The sequence below is a fragment of the Muntiacus reevesi genome, chromosome 18, assembly GCF_963930625.1.
Source record: "Muntiacus reevesi chromosome 18, mMunRee1.1, whole genome shotgun sequence".
Taxonomy (NCBI): Eukaryota; Metazoa; Chordata; class Mammalia; order Artiodactyla; family Cervidae; genus Muntiacus; species Muntiacus reevesi.
In genome coordinates, this window is record NC_089266.1 from 46,710,159 (window position 1) to 46,731,431 (window position 21,273).

The 21,273-nt window shown below is 44.7% G+C and overlaps 1 protein-coding gene across 6 annotated transcripts in view; it reads right to left on the reverse strand.

Annotated features, from left to right (window-relative positions):
• RFFL (ring finger and FYVE like domain containing E3 ubiquitin protein ligase) overlaps positions 1-21,273 on the reverse strand; it is a 75,205-nt gene that overhangs the window by 31,253 nt on the left and 22,679 nt on the right. The window contains exon 1 of one of the 6 annotated variants that reach the window (XM_065910981.1): positions 10,484-10,594. The exons of 3 other annotated variants lie outside the window; for them this stretch is intronic. In XM_065910981.1, coding sequence (XP_065767053.1) covers positions 10,484-10,517 — 34 coding nt within the window. In that variant the 5' untranslated portion in view covers positions 10,518-10,594. Of the gene's footprint in view, positions 1-5,510; positions 5,756-10,460; positions 10,595-21,273 lie in introns of those variants that run through there. 2 more of the 6 variants (XM_065910984.1, XM_065910983.1) reach the window with 2 other exon arrangements.

Sequence of the window (21,273 nt, forward strand, 5' to 3'; positions counted from 1 at the left end):
TAGCCATACCTCTTTGAAATAACTGTAGAAGTAATTACATTTTCTAAGAAGTAAAGAAGAAAGTACCATTCTCCACTGGAGGAATACTTCTCATCTCCAGGCACTGGCTGGGTTAGACAGTGCCTGATGTTATCTCATGTGGTCCTCAAAAGAGTCTGGCAAGGCAGGTTGTGTGTTAGTTGCTCAGTCGTGCCCGACTCTTTGTGACCCCATGGACTGCAGCCCACCCACCAGGCTCCTCTGTCCATGAGATTTTCCAGGCAAGGATACTGGAGAGGGTTGTCATTTCCTTCTCCAAGGGATCTTCCCAACCCAGGGATCGAACCCGGGTCTCCTGCACTGCAGGCAGATTCTTTACCGACTGAGCTACAAGGGAAGCCCATAATTAGTCCCATTTTCAGGTAAGAAAACCAAGGTTCAGAGAACATAAGTAACTTGCTTACCTCAAGGTCATACCCAGAAGGTAGAAAGCCAGAATGTGAACCTAAGTCGCTTAGACCCTAAAGCCCACACTCTGTAAATCATAAGAAAAGTGTTCTCAATTCCACCACATCCCTGCAAAAAAAAAAAAAAAAATCAGGGCTTCCCTGGCGGCTCAGTGGTAAAGACTCCCTCCACCTGCCAATGCAGGAGACATAGGTTCAATCCCTGGTCTGGGAAGATGCCACATGCCAAGGAGCAACTAAGCCCGTGCATGACGACTACTGAGCCTGTGCTCTAGAGCCCAGGAGTGGCAACTACTGTAGCCCCCAAGTCCTAGATAGAGCCTGTGCTCTGCAACAAGAGAAGCCACCGCAATGAGAAGCCTGCACATCACAAACCAGAGAAAAGCCCACTTTTTCTAGAGAAAAACCACGGCAACTAAAGAAAAGCCCAAACAGTAATGACCCAGCACAGTCATAAATAAATAAACTTAAAAAAAAAAAAAATCAGTCTGTCTGCCCTGCTGCCCATTCCCCTCTGAGCATCTGTTTTCTACCTCTACTGGAGATTTGGCGTTAGCATACAGGCACTTTCCAGGACCTCTCAGTTTAAAAAACTCTTCCCTGTCCTAAGTACAGATTACAATCACAAAGTGTTATCACCGAACACCCGCTGGAATGGCTGAAATGGAAAAGACAGATACTAGCAAGTGTCGACAAGGATACAGAGTAACTGGAACTCTCACACTGCCGGCAGAAAAGTGAGCTGTCACCACCACTTGGGAAACACACATTTGCGCACACACAGGGCTTTGCAATTCCACTTCGAGGTATACACCCAACCGGAAACATGTTTCTTAAAAGAAGTACACAAGAATGTTCGTAGCAGTACTGTTTTAAGAGTCTCAGGCTGGAAAAGATCCAAACATCAATCCACAGTAGAAAAGACATGAAGGTCTACTCAGACAGCAATGAGAATAAAACCACTGCTGTATGCAGTGGGTTGGAGATGAATCTTATAATGCTGAGTGAAAGAAGACAGGCACAAAAGAATACACATTAAATGATTCTATTTACATAAAATTCAAATACAGGCAAGGCTTTCAGTTCCTCAAGGGCGCCAGGCTCGCTCCTGCTTCGGGATCCCCACACCTGCTCCCCTGCTGCTGTTACTCTTCCCAACCTCAGTCTCTGCTCAAATGTCGCCTGTTTGGAGGTGTCCTCCGCAGTCACCCACTTGCTCGGTGCCCTTTCAGTTTCCTTCAGGAGAATGATCACAAGCTGTAATTACATCCGTCTGTCTACAGTGTAAACTCCAAAGGCAGGAACCTCATCCGCCTTCACATTTCTATCCACGTCAGCTAACACAGGGCTACTTTATAGTAGGCCCCCAAATAACTTGCAGAATGAACAAATGGGAGAAGTAATCCATACTTTTATCAATACAGTCTGAGAGACAAGGACTAGTTATCTCTCCTTAGGGCCCAAAGCATTCTGCCAGTATTTATAGTGATATAAGGTGACTACAACAAAGTCCTTTATCAATTACAAAGGTAGCTTTTGGGCTTCCCTGGTAGTTCAGCTAGTAAAGAATCTGCCTGCAATGCAGGAGACCCTGGTTCAATTCCTGGGTCAGGAAGATCCCCTGGAGAAGGGATAGGCTACCCACTTCAGTATTCTTGGGCTTCCCTGGTGGCTCAGCTGGTAAATAATCTGCCCACAATGCAGGAGACCTGGGTTCTATCTCTGGGTTGAGAAGATCCCCTGGAGAAGGGAACAGCTACCCACTCCAGTACCTCTGGCCTGGAGAATTCCATAGACTGTATAGTCTGTGGGATCGCAAAGAGTTGGACACGACTGAGCAACTTTCACTTTCATGAGACTTCCCTGGCAGTCCAGTGGTTAAGACGCCACACTTCCACTGCAGGGGGCACGGGTTCAATCCCCGCTCAAGGAACTTAGATCCCGCATGCTGTACAGTGCGGCAAAGAAATTAAAAAGCAAAAAAGAAACAGGACTTCCCTGATGGGTGCAGTGGATAAGAATCCACCTGCCAGTGCAGGAGAGATGGGTTAGATCTCTGGTCCATGAAGATTCCACAGGCCTCAGAGCAACGAAGGCTGTACACCACAGCCACTGAAGCCCGCGTGCCTAGAGCCTCTGCTTCTCAATGAGAGAGGCCACCACGATGAGAAGCCCACGCTCACAGCTGGAGTCGCCCCTGCTCTCCGCAACGAGAGAAAGCCTGAGTGTAGCGATGAAGACCCAGTGCAACCAAAAAATAAGTGTTTTTTCTTTAAAAAGAAACAACAAAAAAAAGGTAGCTTGCCTTGGACAACAAGCTCCTTAAGTTTTTTGAGTCTGTTTTCTCACCTGTATGAGATGGGTAACACCTCCCCGAATGGTAACTACAGGGATGAGAAATAACCAAGTGCCCAACCTACAGTATGTGTTCCACAAACAGCAAATCAAAATAAATGGTCATTAAACTGCACGTCATTACAAGTCTAAAATGGCAACAGCCAGGCTGTTCAATGGCGATTGTTGGCTGGCAATCCCAATGTCCCTCACTCCCTCTGGTCACACAAAGCCCGAGTTCCCCATGGCCCAAGGGACCGGGCTGGATGGGGCCTCTGACACAGCTGATCACATCACCCACACAACAAAGACATAATCATTATCTGGAGAACTCACCTGAAGTTTAAAATCATCTCTCAGCTTGGAAGGCTGCTAGTTTTTAAAAAGAAGTTAGTGTACAAAGAAACTCAAATTTCCTCAAAAACTGTTTAATGTAAAAAAAACTGGATCTTGGAGTTGCAAGTGCAATTTTCCGGGAAACCTGCCTGACCGGGGTCTATCTCAGAAGAGGAAGATTTAAAATGCTGGTGACAACACAATGCACATAAAATAGGGTGACTGTGGCACTTGTAAGCAGGCAACCTGTGGGGTTAACCACGCTACAGACTATCTGTCTCCCTTGCTGGGTATGGGATGAGGAAGCATGTTCTCTGTGGTACTGGGACCATCTCTGAGATGTTTATTTCAGAATGAAGAACTCAGAACACCTAAGTCACAGAGGAGACAAGTATCCTGTGCAACTTTAGAACTCCAAGATCTGAACGGGAGCAACAACTCTGCTGAGGTGGTGTACAGGCTGGTCATAAACAAGAAAGACTTCAAGGCTGGAACATTTCCAAAGCTAATAGGGGTCTTCCATCCTCCAAAGCAGTCCTTTAGATGTGGGTAACGGAAAATGCATTTCCTAGATAAGAATTTTCCTTCCGGGCTGAATTTTTAGAAAATAGAAGAGTAAAAGTATACATATGAAAAAAATAGAGTTACCAACTCTGTTTTACTTTGGTTTTAGACTCAGTCAGTGTACGTGCATGCTCAGTTGTGTTCAACTCTGTGCGACCCCATGGACTGTAGCCCACCAGGCTCCTCTGTCCATGGGATTTTCCAGGCAAGAATACTGGAGTGGGTTGCTATTTCCTTCTCCGGGGGGAATCTTCCTGACCCAGGGATCAAACCCATGTCTCCTGCATCTCCCACACTGGCAGGCAGAACCTTTACCACTGGACACCTGGAAAGCCCAGACTCGGTCAGACCTGACCTTAAACCCCAGCAATAAGGAAAGGAAGAAGCTTGAGGAAGCTGCTTCTCTGAGTGTGACTGCAATGAATACACTCGCCTGAACCTCACGGGCTGGACAAAGAGTAGGTGCTCCATGTGGAAGGAGCAGACCTTATTGGGCTTTCAGTTTTGCACAATGGTGGAAGGCGGCATTAGCCATTCACTGAACGGCAGACACTAGAATAAGGCATGAACTAATGGGGATCGCGCCTGTGCCTCTCCCCAGACCACTTCCGGAGCCTGCATCCACACCAAGAAGTCCTTCCAAGGCACCTGGGTCTGGCTCCCCTCTCCTCCAATAATGATTGAAGCTTCCGGTGAGGGGTTCCCTGGTGGGTCCAGTGGTTAGGACTCTGTGCTTTCACTGCTGAAGGCACAAGTTCAATCCCTGGTCATCCTGCATGCCAGCACCACACAGCAAAAAAAAAAAAAAGAAAAAAGCTCGGGTGGGAGAGAGAATCTCCTGTGCCGTTATCTGAGGCACAGGCCTGGGGGGAGGTATTCAGATTTGAGGGTCCTGAAGTCCCTTCTCAGATGATCCTAGAAATTTTTACTTTTTAAGGAAAAGGTAAAAACACTATAGAATACTTAACATGAACCAAGTGAGTTGTTATATTTCCATCTAGTGTCTCATTTAATATAATAATGCAGCCAAAAACATCAGAACTGAAATGCTCATTTTGTAAATGAACACTGGGCTCAAGAGAACCAGGGTCGCACCAATGGAGAGCGACCGCATGTAAGTTCAGGTTCTTTGAGTTCTTTGTGGTCCTACGGAAAGTGGGGTAGAGGGGCTGCTTTCACCATCCACATTCCCCACCCTGAGCACCAGGGCTTCAAGGGCCTCTGCACTGGGAGAGAGAGGTGAACAATCAACTGACGACCGACCAGGAGATTATGGACAGCCTCTCAAGGGGGCGGTGGGGAGAAGTCCATCACACCACATCCTGCCCCCTTCCAGGGACGCCCAAATGGGTACCTACGCACGAAGCCAACCTTCAGCACTCGAGGGCCTTGTGAGAGGCACCGTAGACAGAAAAACCCTCCCTGGGAAGCCAGCATTTTAATTTACACGTCCAGAAAGTCATCTTCATTTCCTGCTCACTATCACCTTTGGGGACCACTGCGTCACACAGACCTCCACTTCCTGAAGATAAAGCTCTTCCTTGACATTTGAATGTGTTTCAGTTCCTGCTCTTGCCCACCTGTGCGGTTCCCGTGGAGGACGGAGGGCTTTCTGACTTAACTGTCTCAAGTACAACCAATGCTCTATCATCTTCCCTTTTAAGAAGTGCTTTCACTGGTAACCACTGAATAAATGAAAACCCCTCGTTGGTGCTCTGGGGCCTTCATCCCCCAAAGGCCAAGCTTACTGCGGCCTCGGGAACCCGCCCCCAGCTCCTCTCTCAGCCCCGGAGACCCTGCTCGCACCCCACCTCCTCCAGTGGCACTTACATCCTCGGGGGAACCTTCTGGGCCCCGTCTTTGCTCTCACAGAGTCTTGAACGCCTCCTGACAACTGTCACTCGTTCATCTGCTCAGCCCTCGTCCAGCCGCTAGTGATTCCAAAAAGACAAAACCTGGCGCGGTCCCCAGGCGACACCGCGAGTGCATTCTCAGAGGGTGAGCGTTGCGGCAGCGCGCGTTGAAGCACCTGGCTGACGATTTGTATGATTCTTTCTAGAGTGTTCGTCTCCCGTGATTAGGGAGTAGAAAGTGAAACAGGAAACAGAAGCGAGTCACTTTATAGCTTTATTCCCAACCTCAGTGCCAGACAAATGTGATCATCAGGTATTTGTTGAAGTCTGACTAATGATAACAGCATCAGAGCTTTCAAAACTGGGGGGAAGGGACAAACATTCGCTCCTGAAAACTCCACCATCATAATTCCAGGGTGATGAGCAAATTATGGGTTTTCAACCCACAGAACCACAGCAGTCCCTTTAAGGAAAGCTCTCATGATAATGTGCCTACCTCACACATGCTGAAGATAATTTAGGCGTCTGCTAAGATTACTTGAAAAAAAGAAAAAAGAAGGGGAACAGACTGACCTTCGAAAAGTAACAGAAAAATGTTACAACTGGCAGTTATTACAGCATTAAAAAACCAGAAAGGGAGAGCCTGGAAGATAGACAACCTCCTCACTTCCATCCCTCCCCTGCATCCGAAAGCACAGAAGGCATCAGTGCCCTCCTGGAGGCTGTGGTTTGAAACGGTGCTGCAATGAATCAGCAAAGAATATACATAAAGATGAAAACAACACATGGATAAGATAACAGAGAAAAGAAATGAGACAGACTGACCAGACACGGTTCAAGCAGACCTCTGCCTGTCGCTACTGAGCGCACAGCCTTGAGCCAGGTGGGAGAGAAATAGAACAAAAGGCAGGTAAGAACCAGAAGAGCACCGGGTCTAAGGGGGAGAAAGGGTTACAATGACAACAGGAAAGGAAGAAGGAGCGGGAATTCACTTTCCACCAATAACAAATGAGTTCTTTTTTTGAAGTGGTAACTGTCTGCTGTAAACAACCGAAAAACATACATAATAATCACAAGTTGTAAATGTTCCTGGAAACTCCCTGGTTCCAACTAGTGGATGACATATATCTGCAGAGGGACCTCAGCAACTGCTCTGAAGTTCAGGGGAAAGTAATTCTAACCAATGGAGCTGCGCCTAAATAGCACCCTTGGGGTCTGACCGATTAGATGGCTGCTTCTCGGCCCGGCTTTCAGGAGAGATGACAGACTGAACAGTGCAACAGAGAAACCTATGCATTTAATTTCAGCCCAAGCATTCTGCCCCAAAGGGCGAGTCAATCAGGGAAGAAAGCAGTGCAGAGTGAAGTCTTCGACAGCACTGAAAACAGAATAAAGGATCTGCGGTTTAATTACTGAGGATCCTTCTTTCCATCAAAACTGATGAAGACCAGCAAGATGAAAAAGACTCTGCTCTGCTTCTCCTTGTTCTCTCAGTGCAGGGGACAGCATTTACCAGATAAGCTGTTCTGCACCTTCTGACTGAAGAAGTTGCTTTCACTAGATACTGGGACAGCCACTGACAAACTGGTAATCAAGTTGAAGAACATTCACAGAGGGAGGGACCAGTTGAGAGGGTTTGTAGCAGGCTCCTGCGCCCTGGGGGAAGCCAGCGCTTCCAGACAGGGATCCTGTCTGGGATCAAAACAATTAACTTGATGTAACCAAATGTACTGGGAGTGGAAAGAACAAAGACTCTAGATTCCTTGTTACTTACTCTCTTCAAACCCTCATTTCCTCAAGAACAAGAGAACCTGCTTCACTGAAATGGTAATTGAAAGGACTAAAGTAACAAGCATTTACACTGAACCCTAGTACATAATAGGTACTCAATAAAATAATTTAAAGAAAATCTTTTTAAGATTCCTTGTGACAATTTATCTGCTATACCCCCTACCTCAAAAAATAAACTCTGATACCTTTAATAGGACTTAATCTAGTCTTCCAAAGATCCTCTAAGAACTAAATGACTCCAGTTCCCTCCCACCAGCTCTTAATTTATAATCCCTGAAGAACTGTCTCCAAGGTGGTCAGAAAGTGGAGTGAAGTCACTCAGTCATGTCCGACTCTTTTCGACCCCGTAGACTGTAGCCTACCAGGCTCCTCTGTCCATGGGATTCTCCAGGCAAGAATACTGGAGTGGGTTACCATTTCCTTCTCCAGGGGATCTTCCCGACCCAGGGATGGAACCCGGGTCTCCCGCAGTGGAGGCAGACACTTTAACCTCTGAGCCACCAGGGAAGCCCAAGGTAGTCAGAAGTGGTTTATCAGAAGTGCCGGCCAGCCTGCTTAGTCACTGAGTCTTCAAAACCCTATAGACTGTAGCCCATCAGGCTCCTCTGTCCATGGGATTTCCCAGGCAAGAATACTGGAGCGGGTTGCCATTTCCTACTCCAGGGGATCTTCCCGATCCAGGGATCAAACCCACGTCTCTTGCATCTCCTTGTACTGGTAGGCTGATCCTTCACCACTGAGTCACCTGGGAAAACCATCTAAAGTGCAGCCCTACACTGCTACATTCCTTCCAATTCAACCCCACTGCTAATGAATTTGTCAATTTTCCCCAAAGCCCAGAGACAGCTTAGACTTCTCTCCCTTAGCTCCTCAAGCCTCTCAGTTAACCAAATTCAGAGAGGAATGGAAGATATACACTTCTGTCCCCCCACACCACCCGGGGCTCTGTAACTATGTATTGCACTCAAGTCAGATGGGATTTGGGGATAAAGGCAGGATGAATTCAGACTAACTCCTTAAGACCTTTGGGTGGTTCGATGTATATAATCTCAAACTGAAAATTATGCCGCCTTTCTGAAATGTTGTCTGCTCACTCCAGGATGGGAAATGCCCAGTATCTATCCCAAGAAGCAGAAATGGAGATTTCCAGTTCACCTAGGACCACAAAGAAAACCTTGTATTCACTCCATATTATCTCCTTGTGAAGAAAACCTTGCTTACCTGGCCTTCAGGTTTTACTCTGCCTATATATCCCACAACACAGCGCAAACTGCCTCATGTTCACCACTCCTTGACAGAGTCAAGAAACTGACATCCGTCCCGATACCAGGAAGAGATGCTGTTTACAGGGATGTTGGGATATGCTGCTACTTTTATCCATCTGCTCCTGGAATTATCAGTACAAAGTAGCAAGACAGTCTCCTTTGCAAGGTGGAAAGGATACAGGTTACACAAAATAATATTACCCAAAGCTTTACCTGCCCTGAACTCATTAGTTCACCAGAATGGTGCTGCTCTAAAATAACTCAAGCATTTTTTAATAATCCACAAAGACCCCAAGAGAGACATAATAAAGCAGATTTCACAGTGGGAAGCAATGAGGAATGGAGAATCAGAAAACAGGAGTTCTGAAGATTGTTTACCAGCTGAGTGACCCCCAAGCAAATTATTCCAGAAACTTGCTGAGGTGTAAAACAGTTCAGCAGTTACAATTAGATCAAGGAAATTTTGAAAGACTAAAAAGACCCTGGGGTTATTTGTAAACCACCTAACTCAGGAAACACTCAAAAGGAGATTTAGAAATCCTGGAATTCAATAAAAAGAACCTGTAACTTAAAAAGTGACTTAGAGGTTAAAATTTCCTATCGTTATCAAAAAATAAATAAATAACCAAATACAGCATGAATCTTGCATCTATCAAAAGTAACAGATTAGCAGTCAATTCAGGGGTTTCATTTTGTAAAACACAGATGCAATATGGAATAAGCTAGGAAGAACCACCGTGTGCCAGGAAGAGCGACCTGATCCCCAGAAAAAGATTGCACCTCTAATAAGGCAAGGCCAGTATAGGTCTTGTTGCCTTAGCTCCTTTTCAAAGCAGAAACAGAGACTTCTTCAGCCAAGCTCAAATCTTAATAATAACCACACCAAGTTTCAAAATGCAGGCGTACAAGTCACAGTAAAGACAAGCACATCCTGTTTGCACTTGACTTCCTGTTCTGGGCCGCCTGATCGCTTTACAGGGCTGCTCCCCAGCCACAAATGGTAACCTTTCATATCTGCCAAACCACTGGTTCACTGGACAGCATTTCAGTGACAACAGAATACATAGTTCTAGGAGTCGGGTGAAAGATGCACCTAAAAAGCACCCAAAACCCATCATCAACCTCTCAGACACTTCCTGGATTTCCCAGGCTTCTTCATACTGACATCTGACTTGGAGTAAACAATAAAAACTTAACACAAATAGTGCTGAGATAAGAAAATTAAGCCTGGAACGAAACTTAGGATGTGAGGGCTGGGAAAAAGAACAAGAAAACTTGGAGATGTTTTCATTATTAAACGTTGGCTTCTTTTCAAATGTCGAAGAAGCCAGTCTGTCGGCCAGTCCCCAGTGAGCTGATTCTCAGAAGGGAACTTCGCCGAGTGATCACAACAGTTAACAGGACCCTTCTGGTGAACTCAGTCCCTGATCCAACCTGCTACCAACCTCAGTCTACTTTTCAGCACTGCAGAAGCCTTCAGTTTCAGAGACCCAGAACCTCCACTTCAAGTCAAACTTCCACTGTTTTCAAAGAGCCCGTGGTTCCCCCAAGCCACATTCAGTGTTGGGAATAAACACTGGACAACGAACACCCCAGTTTTTATAGACGAGTCATTTAGTTTCTTTGCGTCTGCTTTTCCATCTGGAAAAGAGGACAATCGCACTACATCCATCTCTAATGTCTCTTCCAGCTGTGGAAAAAATGCAGGGAACAGCAAAAGATTCCGTGGCTTCCTGCATTATTCCCTTGGTCAACAAGATGCCTCTAACATCCCATACCCCACAGTGTGAATATACACCTTGATCTACCTCCTTAGCACCCAAGGATTTTTTATCCTGTTCCCTTGAAATGGATATCAGAAAGTTTCCCACCTGAAAGCCATATATTAACAAACCTTGAGGACTCTTCTTTACACACGGTCTTTTCATTAAGATCGGAATGTAATCACCACTTGGTTCCCATGTTGGTCATAGGATTCCTGGAGAGAATCTGGAGCCACAAAGGATGGAGAAAACTGACCAGTAACATGTGGTACTCCCTCCCACACAGTGACTGCTAATGGGGAAAGAATGAGGCAAATCTGGGTAAGAAAAGGGAGTGGTGAACACAAGTTCAGTGAGTCAGTGCAAAGAAAGAAAGAAGGAAAGCAAAGGAAGAAGAGAAGCAAGAGGGGAAAAAAGCTACACCAGTAAGCTTTTTTCTTAAATTTGAAATTCTGCTTATCCATTTATCCAACAAATATCCACTGCCTACCATGTGCAGGGAACAAAACTAGAGGAGAAACAAAGGTCAACCAGAGAGACCTGCTCAACGATGTTATGGTCTAGCAAGAGAGAGAAAGCCATGTACACAAACAACTAAAATATATGGCATAAAGTGTGCTGTGCCATAAAGGAGGCATAAAAGAATCCTCCACTGTGAGGCTCAGAGGAGGAAATGATTACTACCAGGGAGAGATAAGACAAGGCTTCATAGGAAGAATGACATTTCAAGCTGAAAACACAACAGAAACAAGGGCACGCAAGTAGGAAATCAAGGACACATAGTTTCCGCAAGTAACTAGATTTGTTTAGAGATGTAAGTGGCCATGAAGGGAAAGATGGTAGTAACAATAATAGCTAAATGATCCAGAGAGCCGGGGCTCAACTGGACAGCTGGACTGGAGCCAAACTGAGTATTCCAAAATCAGACTCAGAATTTGAACTTAAACCCAGTGGAGAAGGGATGGGAGGGGGGACTGGAGCTCGAGGAAACCCATAATTTAACCCGTAAAATTAAGATAATAAAATCATCACAAAATCAATGTGTGCAGATACCCGAAGTCCCTCCAAAGAGATGCAATGTCTTCCAAACCAAAAGCAAAGAAGAAAGGAGGGCAGAAAGGCTTGGATGATGGCATTCATATATTTAAACCAAGAATGTGGTCACATCAAAGTGTGGTCAATGAAAGAACCTAGAAAAAAATAGAAGGGGTCACACTGACTCAGGACCACCCAAGGCAGAGAAATACTGCAGTAAGGTAACACACCATCCTCTCTGCAGTGGGACAAGGTTCTTTCATGAAGCTTAATGGGAACAGCATATAGCAGCAGTTACAGGTATGGGTTAGATAGCATCACCGACTCAATGGACATGAATTTGAGCAAACTCCGGGAGAGAGGGAAGGACAAGGAAGCCTGATGTGCTGCAGGCTATGGAGTAGCAAAGAATTGGACACAACTTCGCGACTGAACAACAGCAGGGGTATGAGTTTTTGGAGTCAGAGGGACTTGGTTCCAATCTCAGTTCAGCCTCTTACCAGTTTGAACACAACCTTGGTTTCATCTGTAAACTGAGGATAACTGTGTCTCCTTTGCAGGAGGATCACTGGGAGAGTTAAATGTCTTCCTTCAGGCAGCGTGCCATCAAGAATCTCAGTTTTTTTGTAACTGGGTTCTCTCCTACCAACTATCCTATCGCATTAATCCATGCTCATGAAAGCAAGCCTGCTATTATTAAACATCAGTTTTCAGATCTCTTGATATTGAACAGCAATGTCCCAGACAAATCCAGGATCCAGTCAACAGGAAAGGAATCCACTCTAAAATAAAAACTGGCATTCCACATTTCCTCGTAGCTCAGTCGGTAAAGAATCTGACTGCAATGCAGAACACCCGAGTTCAATTCCTGGATGGGAAAGATCCCCTGGAGAAGGGAATGGCAATCCACTCCAGTGTTCTTGCCTGGAGAATCCCATGGACTGAGGAGCCTGGCAGGTTACAGTCCATGGGGTTGTCGGACACAACTTAACGACTAAACCACCACCACCACTCTGAGCTCAGTCACTCAAGTTTGAACACAATCCTGTCTCCAAAATCCTGATCATTTCCAGGTACAAAACGAAATTCATTTAGGAGAACCAGACGTAAATTGTAACAACCAAAACCCTCAGACGGCTTCCTGAGACGCTAGATGGAACTCGGCAGGCCAGTCCTACGTGATGCCACCTCCACTCTACGATGAGCCAACCTGGACAATATGTTCCCACACCTCTCCTTGCCTTCCACCTCTCTCACACCCTCCAATCACACTCTGTGGTGAAACACTTTATCCATCTCCCTCTCTAACCTTCTACAGGTCACAGATCCTATATTATCCGATCTTATTCATCTCTGCATTCTTTTGCTCCACATCCCAAAATACTGTGCATCAAACAGAACCATGATAAATATTTGTCATAAAAATGAACTTCAAACACGACTTTTCTTAGATCAATTTTGATCTGCCGTTCCTGTATCCTGAGGCCCTCTTCCAATTTACTGAATTCTCTTTCTACCCCTTTCTTCCCCTCCTTCCTCAGTCTCTCCACACCTGAGCTACCCAATGTTAACAGAAAAGTCAGAAGACTTTATTCACTGGGTTTCCAACAAATTCATATAACTGGGACCAAGCCATCCTTGGGCTTGGAAATCTTTATTCATCTCTAGTTGATGTCTCATAGCATCTCTCTGAAGAGCAGAGCCATGCAGGATTTAGGACATGGGACCTGGAGTCAGACAGAACTCAAAGTCTTCCTATGCGACCTCAGCTGAGGTGCTTGCTTAGCTTCCCTAAACTTCATCTTTCAGATCTGTAAAATGCAGGACCTAAATGAGGTAATGAACCCAAAGCCTTAACAACACAGTAAGACCTCAAAATATGGAAACCATTACTCTTTTCTCCTTTGTCTAAGAATCTTCCAACCCCTGTGCCCTCTTCCACTCCTTCTTTGTCAGATAACTAGAAATCTCTTCTACTTCACCAAAACAATTCAGCTGGGTTCCATCCACTGGAGAGGCAATGGTGGTACAGTGGAGAACGCTGGGGTCAGGAGTTCATCTGAAGCCTCAGATTCCTCAAACTGCAGAAGTTATTTTAATCTGTTCCTTGTAGAATCACTGTCAGCATTAAATGGAAAAATATGAAAAAGCAGTAAGCAGAAAAAGAGCGGGGAGAATAAGTGAAGTGATAAGGCTTTCAAGTAAAACAGATCCAGTTTCAAATTCCAGTTCTATCACTGAACTTGTGTGATCTAGGGCATGTTAATTTCTCTAGACCTCAGTTTCCTGTCTGTAAAATAGGGGAAATATCTTCACAGGGTTCTTAAGAGGTTTAAAACACTGTGTAGCCTAATTGGCAAGTTAATTTCCCATCCTTCTCTCTACCTTTTCTTTTTTTTCCATCTCAATCACCAGACCAGTAGAATCCACCATTTTTGACCACCGATTTAAAAAAAAAAAAAATTAGCACATCTCCAATATATCTGTATTTAACAGCAAATTAGACAAGAACTGTCCAAAATCCTCTTAATGACCCAGATGTGTGGGTCTGGGTCATTGGTGTGGTCACTCACCTAGAGCCAGACATCTTGACGTGTGAAGCCAAGTGGGCCTTAGGAAGTATTACTATGTACAAAGCTACTGGAAGTGATGAATTCCAACTGAGCTATTTAAAATCCTAAAAGATGATGCTATAAAAGTGCTGCACTCAATATGTCAACAAATTTGGAAAACAGCAATGGCCACAGGACTGGACAAGATCAGTTTTAATCTCAATCCCAAAAATGGGCAGTGCCAAACAATGTTCAAGCTACAGTATAAATGTGCTCATCTCACGTGTTAGGAAGGTTATGCTCAAAAGCCTTCAAGCTAGGCTTCAGGGGTACATGGACCAAGAACTTTCAGATGTACAAGCCGAGTTTAGAAAAGGCAGAGGAACCAGAGATCAAATTGCCAACATTCGTTGGATTGTAGAGAAAGCAAGGGAATTCCAGAAAAACATCTACTTCTGCTTCATAGACTATGGTAAAGCTTTTGTGTGGATCACAACAAACTGTGGAAAATTCTTAAAGAAATGGGAATACCAGACCACCTTACCTGTCTCCTAAGAAATCTGTATGCAGGTCAAGAAGCAAGAGTTAGGAACCAGATATTGAACAACTGACTGGTTTCAAACTGGGAAAGCAGTACATCACGGTATATATTGTCACCCTGTTTATTTACCTGATATGCAGAGTACAACATGGGAAATGCCAGGCTGGATGAATCACAGGCTGGAATTAAGATTGCCAGAAAAAATAACAACCTCAGATATGCAGATGACACCACTCTAATGGCAGAAAGTGAAGAGCAACTAAATAGCTTCTTGATGAGGGTGAAAGAGGAGAGTGAAAAAGCTGGCCTGAAACTCAATTTTCAAAAAACCCAAGATCATGGCATCTGGTCCCACCACTTCACGGCAAATATAAGAGGAAAAAGTGGAAGCAGTGACAGACTATATTCTAGGGTTCCAAAATCACTGAGGATGGTGACTGCTGCTATGAAATCAAAAGACTCTTGTTACTTGGAAGGAAAGCTATGACAAATGTAGAGAACGTATTAAAAAGCCAAGACATCACTTTGCTGACAAAGGTATGTATAGTCAAAGCTATGGTTTCTCTAGTAGTCATGTAAACTTGTGAGAGTTGGACCATAAAAAAGGCTGATGGCCGAAAATTGATGCTTTCGAATTGTGGGGCTGGAGAAGATTCTTCAGAGTCCCTTGTACTGCAAGGAGATCAAACCAGTCAATCCTAAAGGAAATCAGTACTGAATGTTCATTGGAAGGACTGATGCTGAAGCTGAAGCTCCAATACTCTAGCCACCTGATACAAAGAGCCAATTCATTGGAAAAGAGTTGGGAAAACATCTTTCCCTCATGTTGGGAAAGATTGCAGGCAGGAAGAGAAGGGGGTGGCAGAAGATGAGAATGGTTGGGTAGCATCACCAACTCAATGGACATGAGCTTGAGCAAACTCTGGGAGATGGTGCAGTCCATGGGGTCACAAAGAGTCAGACACAACTTAGCAACTGATCAACAACACTACACAAATAAACTGTGTTCCATCTAAAGCGTAATACTAAAAAGAAATTTCAAAGGGTAAGATAAAAATATAGAAAAACTTAGCTCTAATAATTTCTTCCCATACTCCAAAGGAAGGTTATATCTGTCCCAAGAATTTGGAAATTTATCTTGGAGATCACCATACTTCTATGGAAATTGTTTTGAGACAAAGGCAAACAGAATAGACTTGGTATAGCTCCAGCACCGTGAATGACAGACTACATGCTCAGTAAAATACTGGTCCATCACAGATTTTAGAAAACCTGCCTCTACACACACACTTCTCTCTACACACACATGTATGCACAAAGTAAGCTCTAAGTTCAGTCTTTCTTCCTCTTCAATCCCCAGCTTCCCCCTGCTCCCCCAGAACAGATGGTGCTCCACTTCACTTCCACATCACACAGTTGTTCATGAACTCTGCTCCTCTCTGCTAAAAGCCCTTTCTCCAAGGTCATCAATGATCTTGTGATGACTAAATGTGTGGCTTTTTCCTACATCAAACCTCAACAACCTCCCAGATACCAATGACCTACCTTCTTCTTCCCTTCGGTTCCCACTGAAAACACAATAGTCTGGCTCTCCTTTGAAGACCCATTTTCCTCCCTGTCCTTCCCTGGCTCCTCCTTTGGTCCCCTAAATGTCCCCTGGGGCTCTGCACTAACCATTCTTGCTTTCCTTCTCTAGTGAATGCTATTGGATTTACTTTTAAAATATATCCTGCAAACATCCCGCCTGTATCCATGGCCATATCCTGTCTTCTATGTCATTATCTTTCTCAAGAACTAGAGCAAACTCCTCCTCACTGACCCCTTCTTATTGTTGTTGTTTGGTTTTTTATATTTACTTATTCATTTATTTCTGGCTGCGTCGGGTCTCAGTCACCACATGGGGGCTTAGTTGCCCATCAGTGTGTGGAATGTTAGTTCCTTCGTCCCCTGCATCGGCAGGCCAATTCTTAACCACTTCCCACCAGGGAAGACCCTAGCCCCCTCTTTGCCACTCTATTCTCCACACAGCAGTCAAGGTAAATTTCTCTATATTAAAAGATATATTCTGGAAAAATAAATAAAATATAAAATACTGTTACTCTCCTGCTTGAAAGCCATGGTGTCCTTTTGTAAAGCCTAGACTCCCTGTATGGCCTACAGAGGCCCCAGGTGATCTGGACCCTGCCTGCCTCTCCCACTTTACCTCATGTCGCCCATTCCCATCGGGGCTTCCCTTGTGGCTCAAACCAGAGTCTGCCTCCAGTGTGGGAGACCCGGGTTCAATCCCTGGGTCAGGAAGACTCCCTGGAGAAGGAAATGGCAGCCCACTCTAGTACTCTTGCCTGGAGAATCCCACGGACAGAGGAGCCTAGCAGGCTACATGGGGCTGCAAAGAGTCACACACGACTGAGCAACTAACACACACACCCACCCTCTTTACCTGCCATCACTCTCGTTCACCTCACTCTAGACCCTTGGTGGTCTCCTTTTATTTTGACTCCCTCAAAAAAACAAAAAACAATTTTCATGTATTACTTGTGGCTCCTCTCCTGCCAGGAACATCCTCCAGAGTTCTTCACAAAGTCGGCGCCTTATCAGTCAGGCTTCAGCTCACCCTCCCGACAACGCTGTTGTCTGGCACACAGTGGAAGCTCAGTAAGTATTTGTTGAACAGATTCCTCCGTCTTAGTCAGACAACTCCAAATCTAAGTATCTGGACTCAATCTCACCCTTCAGTGTTAGCAGCCATTTCCAAATGCCTGCTCGACATCCAGACCTCAAATCTAGCACACCAAGGACACTCAAAAACAAACCCTTCATCTTTCCCCAAACGAGTTGCTCCAATCTTCTGAAATTATATGGGTAACATAACCCACAATTTCTGCTTCAGGAATGTGAATTTCCCATTCGTTTGCTACACCTGTCCAAAATTCTAATCACCCATGAAAACCAAATTCAAATCTCACTTCATTCATTCACGTTTTCAATCAACCACTTATTCATTCAACAAATAGTTACTGAGTACCTTTTATGAGACAGGCACTACATTAAGATACTGGAAAGCAAAGCAGACCTACTTTTGTCTATTATATACCAGTCAAATAATCACACAAATATTTCATTATAAACTAGGAATTGCTATGAAGGAAAAAGTGCTAGGAACTTTGAGAAAACACAAGCGAGGCATCAAGAAACACTCGTCTGGTGATCGCTGGCTCAGTGAGATGTAACTCACAGGCTCCAGCCTGGAAGGTGGAGGCTGCCAGGCAAGGGCATCAGCGGCCAGGTCCCAGAAGCACGGGGACGTCAGCAGGCCTCTGTCAGGGCGCCTACCATTCTTCTTCTTCATCCCCCATTTATGAGGCTGCTCGGAGTCTCAGTGGGGGCGTGTGGGGTCTTCAGCTGCAGCATGTGGGCTCTAGTTCCCAGACCAGGGATCAAACCAGGGCTCCTACATTGGGAGCCAGACGTCTTAGCCACTGGACCATCAGGGAAGTCCCCACCCGCCGCTCTGCTTCATATACTATACCTGCTCGATCGGTCTTGTTCCCTTCCCTCACCCCAGCCTCATTTTACTGACAGTTACCTGAGAGAAAGGACGCAGAATGCGTGAACACCTGCAGGAGATACTGAGTCACATATGTGATACCTAAGGAGACTAGGCTTATAAAAATCTCCCAGATGACTCTGATATGTAGCTGAGTTTGTAAAGTATATGCCCAAACTATCTACTCAATAAATATGTATTGATACAATTATCTCACTTAAAATCTCTAAGGTCAGTGTGGTCAATTGTTTCCAAAACTGACCACGATAACTCCAAGCATGCTGCATGCCCTTGTGCAGTGTGACTTGGACACTCTACCCTGTAAGAGGTGGCATCCATGTCCCTTCCCCTTGGATGTGCGCTACATGCGTGACTTACTTTAACCAAAAATGGGGCAGAAGTGTCTGTATGAAACATGGGCCTAGACCTTAAGAGGTCCTGCAGCTGTACTGTGGCCCCCTGGGAAGCCAAATACCACATGTAAAACCTGCCCAGTCTGGATTAATGAATGATGAGAGGCCATGAGAGAGAGGGACCTCATGGAGGACAACCAAAATGTCCCAGTCAACAACACCAAGGCCCAGATACGTGAGTGAGGTCATCTTGGATCCTCCAATCTAATCAACATCAGTAGAGCAAAGCGGTACATCCTTCTCCTCTGAATTACTAACGCACTGAATCACAAACAAAATGCCATTTGAAGCCACCAAAAGTTTTAGGACACTCTATTAAACAGTCACGGATAATTGACAGTCAGAAATTCAACACTCTTTCAGCAGTCATTCAAAGGTTTCCCAACTTTGATGATCAAGAAACTCTCATATTCATTAAAATCACTCGTCCTTCAATTGAAGCCCATTTCCTCTGAAATCTTTGAAGTATAGGAAGACCAATTAATCAAAATCCTCCTGGCAAAAACTATTCTTGTACTTGAAGATGGTAATCAGCCACCCCTCAGCTCTTGCTTCTCTAGGCTAAAATCTTTTTTTTAAACATATAACAATAAAGACTTTTTAATTATTTTTACTCCTCTCTTAAGTATGGGAGGACCAAAATTGGATCCCTCGTGCCAGTATAGACCAGAGGTTATGTCCCAGCCCCGATGGTTCCTGTTTTTATGATCATATTCCACAGTCCCACATATGGCATGTTAGTCCCCCAAAAGTTGTGAATAAACATAATCATTTAGTGGAATTAATGTGAAACTCTTTCTGTTCTTAACACTCAGCTTATCCCATTTTATGATGACTCCCTTCACTCCTCAACCTGGTCTGACACTCCACTATTGAGCAGATTTTAATAAATTCTAGATATCTGAAGCACAACAGAAAAGCTTGAGAGGTTGGAGTGCGCGTACCATTCCTTTCGAACAAGGTCTCCGACCAAGGTCCAGGCCTCTTCAAGGCCAAGCAGGCTCTAGGTATCTCTTCATCCACCCTGAAGATAAAGCGACCTTACAAAAAGATAAGACCTTTAGCACTCACCTATTGAGCAAAGGCACCTTTTCTGTCCAGGCTTTCCTCATGGTCCAGTGGTAAAGAATACACCTGCCAGTGCAGGAGACGGGTTCGATCCCTAGGTCAGGAAGATCCCCTGGAGAAGGAAATGGCAACCCACTCCAGTATTCTTGCCTGGAAAATCCCAAGGACAGAGAAAACTGGCAGGCTACAGCCCCTGGAGTCACATATATGGACACGACTTACGAACTAAACAACAACAGCCTTCTCTGTAGAACCCAACAAGGTATATTTAACTACAAAGAGAGAAGCCACAGTGTAAAAGCATGTTTTCCCTCTGAGTCTTACCTGAATTTATGCTTCAATCAGAAGCAGTTTTACAGTCACCGATAAAAGAGGCATAATAAAGCCTACCCAACAAGGGTCTTATAGGTATCAAATAAAATGACACAGGGGAATAATTCTGTAAGGTGCTCTACTACTTAGGTGATGATCTAGAACTAGGTTTCAGGAAGTCCTATCAATCTTCAAAATAACTTTGCATGGTTATTTGAGGGTTCCAGGTGACATATAAGGAACAGGCAGTATGGACTCAAGTTCATTAAACAGGAACCAAAACCACGCTTTCTAACTAGAGAGCTTGTGGATTTTCTAATACTGCCAAGTCTCATAAAGATGTTTAGGCTAGTGGTTTGACCCTGGGGATCCACTTCAACCACTGTCTGACGGTGCTAAGCTTTAGGTCAAGGACCAGGTTCAGTGAAGGAATTCAACAATCCAGCAGAAAAGACAGGCTTTGCTGCAGAAGTTCAAATAAGGAAGAACTCGACCGGAGGAAGTCAGGGAAGGTGTAACATATGAACGAGGTCTCCTAAGGGATGACTAGCTTTGCCTGTCAGAAAAGGAGGGACCCCCTAGGAAAAGGCAGTGTCCTAAAAGGACATGGTATAATCAGGGACTGGAGAAATTAAAAGGTCAGTGAGGTTGGAGAAAGGAGAAATGGCCGGGAAGAGAGGGAGGGAGAAAAAACAAGAAAGAGCTGAGACTTCCCTGGTGGTCCAGTGGTTAAGAAAGACTCTGCCTTCCAATGCAGAGGGTATCAGTTCAATCCCTGCTTGGGGAACTAAGATCCCCAATGCTACAGAGTACAGCCAAAAAGTGGAAAAAAAAAAAAAACAATGAAAAAGTAAAGAAAATTTAAAAATAAAACAAGCAAGAGTAACAGGTAGGGTAGGGTCAAACTGTAAAGGATTTTACCTCTCCAGCTAAGTAGGAAACAGGGAACCAACGGCATTCTGACATCCTGAGAATAAAAAGATTAGATTTGGCCTTTAGTAACACAACTTTGGCAACAAGAAATGAGAGGTACTGAAGCAGAGGAAGAGGTAGGGTGACCTGACAAAAGCACATAAGCTTTGATAAGGCTCTGAATCAGAAGTTACAAAAGCAAATTCCTAGAGGCAAAGTACGTATAATGTGACATCTTCATTGTGTAAGACGGGGGAGTATCTGTAACCCTGGCAGAGAGCAGGCCCTGCCTCAGAGTGTTCACACGCAAAATTTTAAGCTTCAGGGCTGGTTAAACAAAATATCTAGTTTTTGACCTCTGATAAATGAAAGCAGTACAGTGGGAATGAAGAAAAGACACACGTCAAACAACACTCCGATATAATCGAAAGGGTTGAGCAACCATAGATTTAGCATATTTAGAGATGTGAGGCATAAGAAGAATGAAAGAGGAAGATTTGGTGCATATAATCAACAGACTTCAAACATACAGCAACATGAG